The sequence below is a fragment of the Rhinoraja longicauda genome, chromosome 37 (assembly GCF_053455715.1).
Source record: "Rhinoraja longicauda isolate Sanriku21f chromosome 37, sRhiLon1.1, whole genome shotgun sequence".
Taxonomy (NCBI): Eukaryota; Metazoa; Chordata; class Chondrichthyes; order Rajiformes; family Arhynchobatidae; genus Rhinoraja; species Rhinoraja longicauda.
In genome coordinates, this window is record NC_135989.1 from 6,254,502 (window position 1) to 6,267,037 (window position 12,536).

The window sequence follows — 12,536 nt, forward strand, 5'->3', positions numbered from 1 at the left end:
GAATGGCGGTGCTGGTTCGAAGGGCCGAATGGCCTCCTCCTGCGCCCATTGTCTATAATGTTCATGCCACTGTTTGCTACCCAAAGATGCTGTTCCCCCAAATGGCATTTGTCCTCACTCTGACAGTGGAGGAGGCCCAGTGCAGAAAGCTCAGCGCGGGAGTGGGTAAAATGTTTGGCAACCGGGGGATCAGGCAGGTTTAGGCGGACCGAGCAGAGGTGTTCAGCGAAAACGATCGCCGAGCCTGCGTTTGGTCTCACCGATGCATGGGAGTCCACACCTGGAACAGCGGACACAGTCGATGAGGATGGAGGAGGTGCAGGTGAACCTCTGCCTCACCTGGAAAGGACGGTCGGGGTCCCTGTGAGAACTAGAAGGTCAACTAAGGAAGGGGAGGGGGAAGGAGAGAGCTGAGGTATTGTTCTGTGTCTTATGGTCTATAAGATTGGAGACAGCATGGAGAACTCATAAGGTCATAGAAACATAGAAAATAGGTGCAGGAGTAGGCCATTCGCCCTTCGAGCCTGCACCACCATTCAATATGATCATGGCTGATCATCCAGCTCAGTATCCTGTACCTGCCTTCTCTCCATACCCCCTGATCCCTTTAACCACAAGGGCCACATCTAACTCCCTCTTAAATATAGCCAATGAACTGGCCTCAACTACCTTCTGTGGCAGAGAATTCCACAGATTCACCATTCTCTGTGTGAAAAAAAACGTTCTCATCTCGGTCCTAAAAGACTTCCCCCTTATCCTTAAAGTATCCATAAGTGATAGGAGCAGAATTAGGCCATTCGGCTCATGAAGTCTACTGAAGAAGGGTCTCGACCCGAAACGTCACCCATTCCTTCTCTCCAGAGATGCTGCCTGACCTGCTGAGTTACGACAGCTTTTATGTGTCTACCTTCGGTTTAAACCGGCATCTGCAGTTCCTTCCCACACAAGTCTGCTCCGCCATTCAATCATGGCTGATCAATCTCTCCCTTCTAATCCCATTCTCCTGCCTTCTCCCCACATCCACTCGTGAGTCCCTCTATACCAAGACGTGCGGCACGGTAGCGCAGCGGTAGAGTTGCTGCTTTACAGCGAATGCAGCGCCGGAGACTCAGGTTCGATCCTGACTACGGGTGCTGCACTGTAAGGAGTTTGTACGTTCTCCCCGTGACCTGCGTGGGTTTTCTCCGAGATCTTCGGTTTCCTCCCACACTCCAAAGACGTACAGGTATGTAGGTTAATTGGCTGGGCAAATGTAAAAAATGTCCCTAGTGGGTGTAGGATAGTGTTAATGTGCGGGGATCGCTGGGCGGCACGGACTTGGAGGGCCGAAAAGGCCTGTTTCCGGCTGTATATATATGATATGATATGATAAGACAGAGAGAGACAGAGAGAGAGACAGGGGGAGGGACAGAGAGAGACAGAGAGGGAGAGGGAGAGAGAGATTTTTTTAGATTTAGATTTAGAGATACAGCGCGGAAACAGGCCCTTCGGCCCACCGAGTCCGCGCCGCCCAGCGATCCCCGCACACTAACACTATCCTACACCCACCAGGGCCAATTTTTTACATTTTACCCAGTCAATTAACCTACAAACCTGTACGTCTATGGAGTGTGGGAGGAAATCGAAGATCTCGGAGAAAACACACGCAGGTCACGGGGAGAACGTACAAACCCGTACAGACGGCGCCCGTAGTCAGGATCGAACCTGAGTCTCCGGCGCTGCATTCGCTGTAAGGCAGCAACTCTACCGCTGTGAGAGAGAGAGACAGAGAGAGGCAGAGATAGAGATAGAGAGAGAGAGAGGGAGAGAGAGAGGGGTAGAGAGAGAGAGAACACCTTCAGAGTAAAGTGTTACAGTTTATTAAACAAAGTGCTTGTCAGACTTGGATGAATAGTGAGTGGCAAAAGAAGGAGCCAGGCGCTACTTGGCTGCAACCTCTGCCTTTGCTTTGAACCCCCGGGGAAATTCGGCGCCGAAGATCCCCCAGACCCGGTGGGGGGGGGGGGAAATATCCTCGTAAAAAACATTCGCAACTCTCCGAAAGAAAAAAACGGCTGATCTACAAAAATAAATGTGCACCTTAAATAAAGTATTTTATATATATATATATATATAATATATTTAAAAGTCGCTTGATCTCAATCTATTTTATATCACGCTTGTGATTTGCAATCCCTCCGGTGGTCTCCAAGGCCGAGACGTTTTATTTAATACTGATTGAGGTGGGAGGGGGGAGGGGGTGGGGTGGGGTGGGGTGGGGTGGGGTGGGTTACTGTTCTCGAGAACTGAGTGTAGGAGGGATTATTGGCAGTGGTTTGTCAATCCACTAAACGCAAGCTGTGAGCATTGCACACGGAATAGGGCAGAATCCCCCAGAGCAGGTTCCTCAAAGCACTGTTCCCAATCTCCCCAAGGGAAGGCGGGGGCAGGATATCTGTAGACCACCGCCTCCCCTCAGCTTCACAGTCTGGCTTAGGGTGTGGGCAGGGCGGGTGGGGAAGGGGGGCAGGTATTGGGAGCAGGAGGGAGAGAGGGGTAGACCCCCAGTGGGAGGGAGGGGAAGTGGGGGGAAAACGGACCGTGGGGCAAAAGACAGGGGGGAGGGTGGAGAGAGTGGTGGGGGGGGGGGCTGTGCAAGGTAGAGGGGGAGAGGTGGAGGGAGAGAAACGGGGGTGGGGGGGGGGGGAGAGAGAGGGAGGAGGGAGAGAGGGAGGGAAGGGGAGGTAGTGAGGGAGGGAGGGGGTGAGGCAGGTAGGGGGAGGGGGTGAGGGATGGAGGGGGAGGGGGGGAGGGAGGGGGTAAGGGAGGGAGGGTGAGGGGGTGAGGGAGGGGGAGGGGGTAAGGGAGGGAGGGTGAGGGGGTGAGGGAGGGGGAGGGGGTGAGGGAGGGGGAGGGTGTGAGGAAGGGAGGGGCAGGGGGTGAGAGAGGGGGAGGGGGTGAGGAAGGGAGGGGGAGGGTGTGAGGAAGGGAGGGGGAGGGGGTGAGTGAGGGAGGGGGAGGGGGTGAGGGAGGGAGGGGGAGGGGGTGAGTGAGGGAGGGTGAGGGGGTGAGGGAGGGAGGGAGAGGGGTGAGGGAGGGGGAGGGGGTGAGGAAGGGAGGGAGAGGGGGTGAGGGAGGGGGAGGGGGTGAGGAAGGGAGGGGGAGGGGGTGAGGGAGGGAGGGGAGGGGGTGAGGAAGGGAAGGGGAGGGGGTGAGGGAGGGAGGGGGAGGGGGTGAGGAAGGGAGGGGGAGGGGGTGAGGGAGGGAGGGGGAGGGGGTGAGGGAGGGAGGGGGAGGGGGTGAGGGAGGGAGGGGGAGGGGGTGAGGAAGGGAGGGGGAGGGGGTGAGGGAGGGAGGGGGAGGTAGTGGGGGAGAGGAGGTGCATCAAGGCCAACAATCTTTGAGGGAATCACTGCCCAGAGCTCAGAGTCAGGAGTGGTCTGGGTGTGGGAGGGAGTGGGGATAGTGGAGGGGGGAGGGGGTGTGGGAGGGGGTGGGGATAGTGGAGAGGGGGGTGGGAGGGGTGGGGGTGGGGATAGTGGAGGGGGAGGGGGAGGGAGGGTGGGGATAGTGGAGGGGGGAGGGGGAGGGGCAGGGAGGGTGGGGATAGTGGAGAGGGAGGGGGGAGAACCTCTGATCATTGATTGAGGGGAGGGTGGGTGGGGGGGGGGGCGGTAACAGACTCCATACCAAACACCCAAGGAGACAGAATGAAGGAAGACCCAGCACACGCTACACGGGGGAACATACATGTGAGCTTTGTGAGCAGGCGTGACACTCGTGTTGCCAGGCAACCGTGTTATTGCACACTGGGCACGGGGGCGCGGAGTGGGAGAGCCCACGCCAACGTCCGTCCGGCCCTGACCTCCGACACCTCCGACATCTCCTGACGGCTCAGAGGAAGATGATCTTCTTGGCCAGCTCCCGCTCAATGTCCGCGATCAGACTGTCAAACTCCTTGGTCCTGCCGCTGAAACACGACTCAAAGTCCAACTCATCGTCGTCACTGAACGGGTTGCCATCTTGGCCGGCGGCAGGGAACAAACTATCACCCTGTCCGTTGACCGACAACAAGTCATAATTACGTCCCCTGGTGGGATTCGAGCCGCCCTCCCGCCAGTTGCTGGGGATTGAGCCGCCGTCTAGTCTGTCCATGTGGTGTTGGCCACCATCTTGCCTGTCCGCGTGCAGTAGCCGGCCATCTTGCCCCTCCATGTGGTGTTGACGACCATCTTTTCCATCCACATGCTGTTGGCGGCCATCTTGCTTGTCCCCCTGCTGTAGACGGCCATCTTGTTTGTCCACGTGACATCGGCCGCCATCTTGTGTGTCCGCGTGCTGTTGTTGGCCATCTTGTGTGTCCGCCTGCTGTTGTCGGCCATCTTGCCCCACCGCTTGGTGTTGACGGCCACCAGTGTGACACTGGCCGCCATCTTGTTCGTCCGCAGGCTGCCGCGAGCCCGGGATGTTGGTCCCCAGGGCGGGGTCTTGGCCGCGCTCGCCCGCCTCCTGACCGCCCGCTGGCCGCAAGTAGTTGCGGCCGCAGCTGCTCCAGTCTCCGGCGTGCCGGTAGCGGGACGAGCTTGTCGAGCGGCCCACGCGGTTGCGGCACACCACCTCCTCGGCCGCCGTTGCCCCCGCCGGCGCCTGGGGCCTGGCACGCGGACACTCGCCTGCCCGCGGCCGTTCCATCGCCTCCCGCTTCTCTTTGGATCGCTCACCTGCGGGCGAGAGGAGAGGGGAGCGTGAAACATTCCCGCTGGAACTGCACGTGTCCAGGGAACCCGTGACGGCAGCAATCCCTAAACGTGTGGGTTTGCGGGTTGATTGGCCTGTGGGTATATTAGCCCTGGTGTGTGTAGAGAGTGTGTGAGAAACTTGGACAACCTGGAACTAGTGTGATCGATGGTCGGCCTGGACTCGGTGGGCCAAAGAGCCTGTGTCCACGCTCTATCTCTACACTAAACTACTTCTTCCTCTCCATTACCAGGCTTGATAAGGTCAAGGAGAAGAATTGGCCCATCAAGTCTACTCTGTCCGCCATTCAATCATGGCTGATCTATCTCTCCCTCTCAACCACATTCTCCTGCCTTCTCCCCATAACCCCTGACACCCACACTAATCAACAATCTCCACCTTTATAATACCCACTGACTTGGCCTCCACAGCCGTCTGTGGCAATGAATTCCACACCTTCTGACTAAAGAAATTCCTCCTCATCTCCTTTCTAAAGGAACGTCCTTTAATCCTGAGGCTGTGCCCTCCGGTCCTAGACTCTCCCACTAGTGGATACATCCTCTCCACATCCACTCTACCCAGGCCGCTCATTATTCTGCAAGTTTCAACTAGGTCCCCCCCCTTCATCTTTCGAGACCGTAGCGAGTACAGGCCCAGTGCTGACAAACGCTCATCATACGTTAGCCCAGGGGTGAGCTGTTGAACCCTGGGAAGACCCCGACCGACTTACTGGGCCACAGTTGGAGCAGGTAGTGCAACACCTCGATGTGCTTCTTGAAGTCCAGGGCACTGGCGAGTTCCTTGGAGTGGGAGAAGGTGCTGGAAGCATGCAGGGAGGCCTCCTGCTTCTGGCCGAGGAGAACGGGCCCAAAGCACACGGCCAGGTTCTGGCAGGTCATCTTGTTGGACTCCTGCAGAGAGGCCACCAGGCTGAGGTGGTCAAGGAGCAGGGTCAACGTGGCCTGAGGGGGGAGAGAGGGGGACCGCTACGTTACACAGAGACCCACGCATCATGGCCGCCTCAACCCCCCTTCACCCCACACCCCCCTCCACTTTCCCCCATCCCCCATCCCCTCCCCTTCCCCCCTCCACTCCCCTCCCCCATCCACCTCCACTCCCCTCCCCATCCCCCTCCACTTCCCCATCCCCACCCCTCCCCATCCCCCTCCCCTCCCCTCTCCACCCACCTTCCCCCATCCATCTCCACTCCCCTCCCCATCTCCCTCCCCTTTACCTCCTTCCCCACCTGCTCCCCAGTCCCTTTCTCTCCCCATTCCCCCTCCATTCCCTCTCCCCATCCCCCTCCACTCCCCTCCCCTCCCCATCCATCTCCATTCCCCTCCCCATCTCCCTCCCCCTCCCCTTTACCTCCTTCCCCACCTGCTCCCCAGTCCCTTTCTCTCCCCAGTCCCCATCCCCCTCCCCTCAGCCCCCCTTCACTCCCCATTCTCCTCCACTCCCACTGTCGTCGTCCCCCTCCATTTCCCCCTCCCCCTTCTCCCTCCCACCTCCGCTCCCCCTCACCTTCCCCTCCTTGTCTACCCCAGTCCCCTCCCCACCTCCCCCCGCATTCCCCTTCACTCTGCCTAGGCCGCCAGGGGGCCGGGGTAGCGGCCGGCAAAGTCGGCCTTGGAAGTCGGCTAAGGGAACAGATCTGCCGGCTCTGGCCGGCTCGGAGTTCCGGAAACCCGGTGCTGTCTGTGTGGAGTTTGCACGTTCCCCCTGTGATCTCGTGGGTTTCCTCCAGGTGCCCCGGTTTCCTCCCACATCCCAAAGATGTGCGGGTCTGTAGGTTAATCGGCCCCTCTGTAAATTGCCCCCCAGTGTGCAGGGAGTGGATGAGAAAGTGGGATAACGCAGAACTAGTGTGAACAGGGTAATCGATGGCCGGCGTGGACCCGGTGGGCCGAAGGGCCTGTAATCGATGGCCGGTCTGGACCCGGTGGGCCGAAGGGCCTGTAATCGATGGCCGGCGTGGACCCGGTGGGCCGAAGGGCCTGTAATCGATGGCCGGCGTGGACCCGGTGGGCCGAAGGGCCTGTAATCGATGGCCGGCGTGGACCCGGTGGGCCGAAGGGCCTGTTTCCAGCTGTATCTTTAGACTCAAGCAAACGTAGTGAATAGGAGGGAAGGAACTGCAGATGCTGGTTTACACCGAAGACAAGCACAAAGTGCTGGAGTAACTCAGCGGGACAGGCAGCATCTCTGGAGAGAAGGAATGGGCGACGTTTTGGGTCCAGACCCTTCTTCAGACTGAGAGTCAGGGGAGAGATAGGGACGGTGATGTAGAGAGATGTAGAATTTGATTGGTACGGGCGTCAGAGGTTATGGGGAGAAGGCAGGAGAATGGGGTTAGGGTGGAGAGATAGTTCTGAGCTGAAGGGTCTTGACCTGAAACATCACCCATTCCTTCTGTCCAGAGATGCTGCCTGTCGCGCTGGGTTACTCCAGCATTTTGGGGCTGTCTCCTGTCGTGAGTGGGGGTGACGGGCGAGGGGGGTGGGATCGCTGACACCACGTTACCTTCTCGGCAGGCGTGAGGCAGTCGAGGAGGGCCACAACATTGACGGAGCACAGGCTGACATCGGGCACCCCGTTGGTCATCTTCAGGGGCCACGTGGCCGTGGCTTCCAGCACCACGTCGTACAGGGTCTTGGTGATGAGGGGAGATGGCAGCTCCCGTAGGTAGTCCTTGAGGATGCCTGTGGACAGAGCGGGCAGAGAGAGAGAGTCAGCACATTGGTACACCACTGACACAAGGCTAGAGGCAGGGAGTCCACACTGCCAGGGTACCAGGGGGTGAATGCCCCATAACCCCAAGGCCCCAGCTTACAAACCAGGGACATTGAGTTCCCCTTTATAGAGAGAATTGGACTGTACACACAAACCAAGAATATCACTGTCCCTGCGCACATGTGACAATCCCTTCAATCATTAAATCATTAATTGCATCATCAAATCATGGCATCATTAAATCATGGCGTTATTAGTTCATTACGTTATCAAATCACGACGTCATTAAATCACGGCGTCATTAAATCATGGCGTCATTAAATCATGGCGTTATTAGTTCATTACGTTATTAAATCACGACGTCATTAAATCACGGCGTCATTAAATCATGGCGTTATTCGATCATTACGTTATTAAATCATGGCATCATTAACTCATTGCATCATTAACTCATGGCGTCATTAAATCATGGCGTCATTAACTCATGGCGTCATTGAATCATGGCGTCATTAAATCATGGCGTCATTGAATCATGGCGTCATTAAATCATGGCGTCATTGAATCATGGCGTCATTAAATCACGGCGTCATTAAATCATGGTGTCATTAAATCACGACGTCATTAAATTACGGCGTCATTAAATCACGGCATCATTAAATCACAGCGTCATTAAATCACGGCGTCATTAAATCATGGTGTCATTAAATCACAGCGTCATTAAATCATGTCATTAAATCACAGCGTCATTAAATCATTGCATTATTAAATCACGACGTCATTAAATCACGGCGTCATTAAATCACAGCGTCATTAAATCACGGCGTCATTAAATCACAGCGTCATTAAATCATTGCATTATTAAATCACGGCGTCATTAAATCACGGCATTATTAAATCATGACGTCATTAAATCATGGCATCATTGAATCATTGCATCATTAAATCATGGCGTAATTAGATCATTATGTCATTAAATCACGGCGTCATTAATTCATTGCATCATTGAATCATAGAACCATGGATTCATGAAATTAGGGAATCATGGAATCAAATCTCGTCTCGGTCGGTGGGGAATTTTAACGCAATGGGATTACCTGGAATTTGCGACAGTTGGTGACAGAACACGACCGTTACCAGAACAACTCATCCCAGGAAACATCCACCTCTACGGCCAAAGGCCCATCTTATTCCCTGGTGTCCCGGGCCAGGAATGCTGCCATCTCGTGGGTCACGCAGCGTCTCTGGAGAACATGGATAGGTGACGTTTCGTGTCGGGACCCTTCCTCAGTCCAGCACGGTGGAGCTGCCTTACAGCACCGGAGACCCAGCTTGGATCCTGACACACACTAGCTCTTATTTTTCTTTTTAGAAAATATATTTTTTTCTAGGCCGGGCAGGACGGTGGCACAGTGGTAGAGTTGCTGCCTTACAGCGAATGCAGCGCCGGAGACTCAGGTTCGATCCTGACTACGGGCGCCGTCTGTACGGAGTTTGTACGTTCTCCCCGTGACCTGCGTGGGTTTTGTCCGAGATCTTCGGTTTCCTCCCACACTCCAAAGACGTACAGGTATGTAGGTTAATTGGCTGGGCAAATGTTTTTTTTAAAATTGTCCCTAGTGTGTAGGACAGTGTTAATGTGCGGGGATCGCTGGGGGGCGCGGACCCGGTGGGCCGAAGGGCCTGTTTCCGCGCTGTATCTCTAAATCTAAAATAAAAATCTAAATCTAACTTTGACCTGTTTCTCACTTCTTTCCCTTTCCTCTGCTTACTGACAATCATGAGCTCTTCCTTTTAACCTCGTAAGCAACGGCTGGAGTACATTCCCTGCTGGGTTTTAGGGATGTTTATATGTTATAAACTATGCACTGGTGTAGTTTAGTTTAGAGATACAGTGCGGAAACAGGCCCTTCGGCCCACCGGGTCCACGCCGCCCAGCGATCCCCGCACATTAACACTATCCTACACACACTAGGGACAATTGACAATTTTTGTTTTCCTCCCACACTCCAAAGACGTACAGATTTGTCTCGAGCCGAAACGTCACCCATTCCTTCTCTCCTGAGATGCTGCCTGACCTGCTGAGTTACTCCAGCATTTTGTGAATAAAATACCAGGTTTGTAGGTTAATTGGCTTGGTATGAATGTAAAACTGCGTAGGACAGTGTTAGTGTGCGGGGATCGCTGGTCGGCGCGGACTCGGTGGGCCTGTTTTCGCGCTGTATCTCGAAACTAAAACTAACAACCGCAGCACCGTGCCGTGCAGCTGGGAAGGGAGGTGTCGGCCATTTTGTATTCAGAGGTAATGGGTCACCTGGCAGCATTCTGTGAGCCTGGGCCTTGCAAGGGGAAGGCGGGTGAGTGTCCACACCTCACCTGTGATTACGTTGATGTCGGGATAGGTTTCTTCAGAGAGGTCGACAGAGGCACTGTCTCGTTCAAAGGCGTCTCGGAGCTCCTTCTTAACGGCTGCCGATCCACAAAGTCGGTACAGACCTACAGCCTGGGCCAGTCATTTGATCAGACACAATAAACAGAGAGGTTATTAAGCATCGTAGAGAGAGCATTTCATCAGCTTCATCACCGCTTGGTTTGGGCACAAGACCGCAAGAAATAGCAGAGAATTGTTCCCAGTGTTGGGGGAGTCCAGAACCAGGGGCCACACACTCTAAGAATAAAGGAGGAGGCCATTTAAAACCGAGGTGAGAAAAAAACTTTTTTTCACCCAGAGAGTTGTGAATTTGTGGAATTCTCTGCCACAGAGGGCAGTGGAGGCCAATTCACTGGATGGATTTAAAAGAGAGTTAAATAGAGCTCTAGGGGCTAGTGGAATCAGGGGATATGGGGAGAAGGCAGGCACGGGTTACTGATTGTGGATGATCAGCCATGAACACAATGAATGGCGGTGCTGGCTCGAAGGGCCGAATGGCCTCCTCCTATGTTGTCTATGTTTCTATGTTTAATTGTGGACCTTGCCCGGACCATCACACAAACCATTGAACCATTGATTCCGTTGACTCCATTTACACCTTACGCTGCCTCGGCAAGGCCAGCAGCACAATCACAGACCAGTCTCACCCCCGGCCACTCCCTCTTCTTGCTGTTGGGATTGTGATCGCCACAGAGGGGAGAGTGGGTGAGGGGAGTGTGTGGGTGAGAGGAGTGTGTGTGAGAGAGGGGCGAGTGTGGGTGGGAGAGGGGAGAGTGTGTGTGTGGGTGAGGGGAGTGTGTGGGTGTATGGGGAGAGTGTGTGTGTGTGAGGGGTGTGTGGGTGTGTGGGTGTGTGGGTGAGGGGAGAGTATGGGTGAGGGGAGTGTGTGTGGGTGAGGGGAGTGTGGGTGTGTGGGTCAGGGGAGTGTGTGTGGGGAGAGTGTGTGGGTGTGGAGTGTGTGTGGGTGGGTGTGGGTCAGGGGAGTGTGTGTGGGTGAGGGGAGTGTGTGTGGGTGTGTGTGTGTGTGGGTGTGTGTGTGTGTGTGGGTCAGGGGAGTGTGTGCGGGTCAGGGGAGTGTGTGTGGGTGTGTGTGGGTGAGGGGAGTGTGTGTAGGTGTGTGTGGGTCAGGGGAGTGTGTGTGTGGGTGAGGGGAGTGTGGGTGAGGGGAGTGTGTGTGTGGGTGAGGGGAGTGTGGGTGTGGGTGAGGGGAGTGTGGGTGTGGGTGTGTGGGGAGTGTGGGTGTGGGGGTGAGGGGTGTGTGGGTGTGGGGGTGAGGGGTGTGTGGGTGTGAGGGGTGTGTGTGTGTGGGGAGTGTGGGTGTGGGGGTGAGGGGTGTGTGGGTGTGGGGGTGAGGGGTGTGTGTGTGTGGGGAGTGTGGGTGTGGGTGTGTGGGGAGTGTGGGTGTGGGGGTGAGGGGTGTGGGTGTGTGGGGAGTGTGGGTGTGGGGAGTGTGTGTGTGTGGGTGTGTGTGGGTGAGGGGAGTGTGGGTGTGGGTGTGTGGGGAGTGTGGGTGTGTAGGTGAGGGGAGTGTGGGTGTGGGGGTGAGGGGTGTGTGTGTGGGTGTGTGTGGGTCAGGGGAGTGTGTGTGGGTGAGGGGTGTGTGGGTGAGGGGAGTGTGTGTGTGGGTGAGGGGAGTGTGGGTGTGTGGGTGAGGGGAGTGTGGGTGTGTGGGTGAGGGGAGTGTGGGTGTGTGGGTGAGGGGAGTGTGGGTGTGTGGGTGAGGGGAGTGTGGGTGTGGGGGTCAGGGGAGTGTGTGTGGGTCAGGGGAGTGTGTGTGGGTGTGTGTGGGTGAGGGGAGTGTGTGTGGGTGTGTGTGGGTCAGGGGAGTGTGTGTGGGTGTGTGTGGGTGAGGGGAGTGTGTGTGGGTGTGTGTGGGTCAGGGGAGTGTGTGTGGGTGTGTGTGGGTGAGGGGAGTGTGTGTGGGTGTGTGTGGGTCAGGGGAGTGTGTGTGGGTGAGGGGTGTGTGGGTGAGGGGAGTGTGTGTGTGGGTGTGGGGAGTGTGGGTGTGGGTGAGGGGAGTGTGGGTGTGGGTGTGTGGGGAGTGTGGGTGTGTGGGTGAGGGGAGTGTGGGTGTGTGTGTGTGGGGAGTGTGGGTGTGGGGGTGAGGGGAGTGTGGGTGTGGGGGTGAGGGGGGTGTGTGTGTGTGGGTGAGGGCAGGGACCATCCAGCAGAGTGGGCCGCAGGCTGCAGAAATAGTCAGATCACCAGCACAGAGCCAAGGGTCCAGACGCCAGCCCAGGGCAACTCATCATTACACTCACACACACCCACACTCCCCTCACACCCACACACTTCCCTCACCCCCACACTCCCCCACACACACCACCCCCTCACCCACTGCCCAAACTCTGCTGTCACCCACATTACTACCCATTGCCCCCCCCCCTCACCGCCCCATACCCAGCCCCCCCACCCCCCACCCAGGCAGGCAGCATCCCGTTATTCCACGGTCCCAACTCTCTTCCTCCCAGACCTCCCCCACCCCCACAGCCGGCTCCCTCCCTCCCTCCCCCCAGCTCCACATCCCCAGAGCAGAGTTGCCAACTGTCCCGTATTAGCCGGGACATCCCGTATTTTGGGCTAAATTTGTTTGTCCCGTACGGGACCGCCCTTGTCCCGTATTAGGCCCGGGGGGTGCTGTACTCCTGGACGCTGTAGG

At 56.5% G+C, this 12,536-nt stretch overlaps 1 protein-coding gene across 1 annotated transcript in view; it reads right to left on the reverse strand.

The window, feature by feature from the left end:
• Window positions 1-3,595: 3,595 nt before the first annotated feature.
• Window positions 3,596-12,536, reverse strand: part of LOC144610618 (rho GTPase-activating protein SYDE1-like) — a 63,634-nt gene continuing 54,693 nt past the window's right edge. Inside the window, exons 5-8 of the mRNA XM_078429452.1 lie at window positions 9,823-9,949; window positions 7,240-7,418; window positions 5,447-5,678; window positions 3,596-4,700 (exon numbers count right to left, since the gene is read on the reverse strand). Coding sequence (XP_078285578.1) covers window positions 3,874-4,700; window positions 5,447-5,678; window positions 7,240-7,418; window positions 9,823-9,949 — 1,365 coding nt within the window. The 3' untranslated portion in view covers window positions 3,596-3,873. The remainder of the gene's footprint in view (window positions 4,701-5,446; window positions 5,679-7,239; window positions 7,419-9,822; window positions 9,950-12,536) is intronic.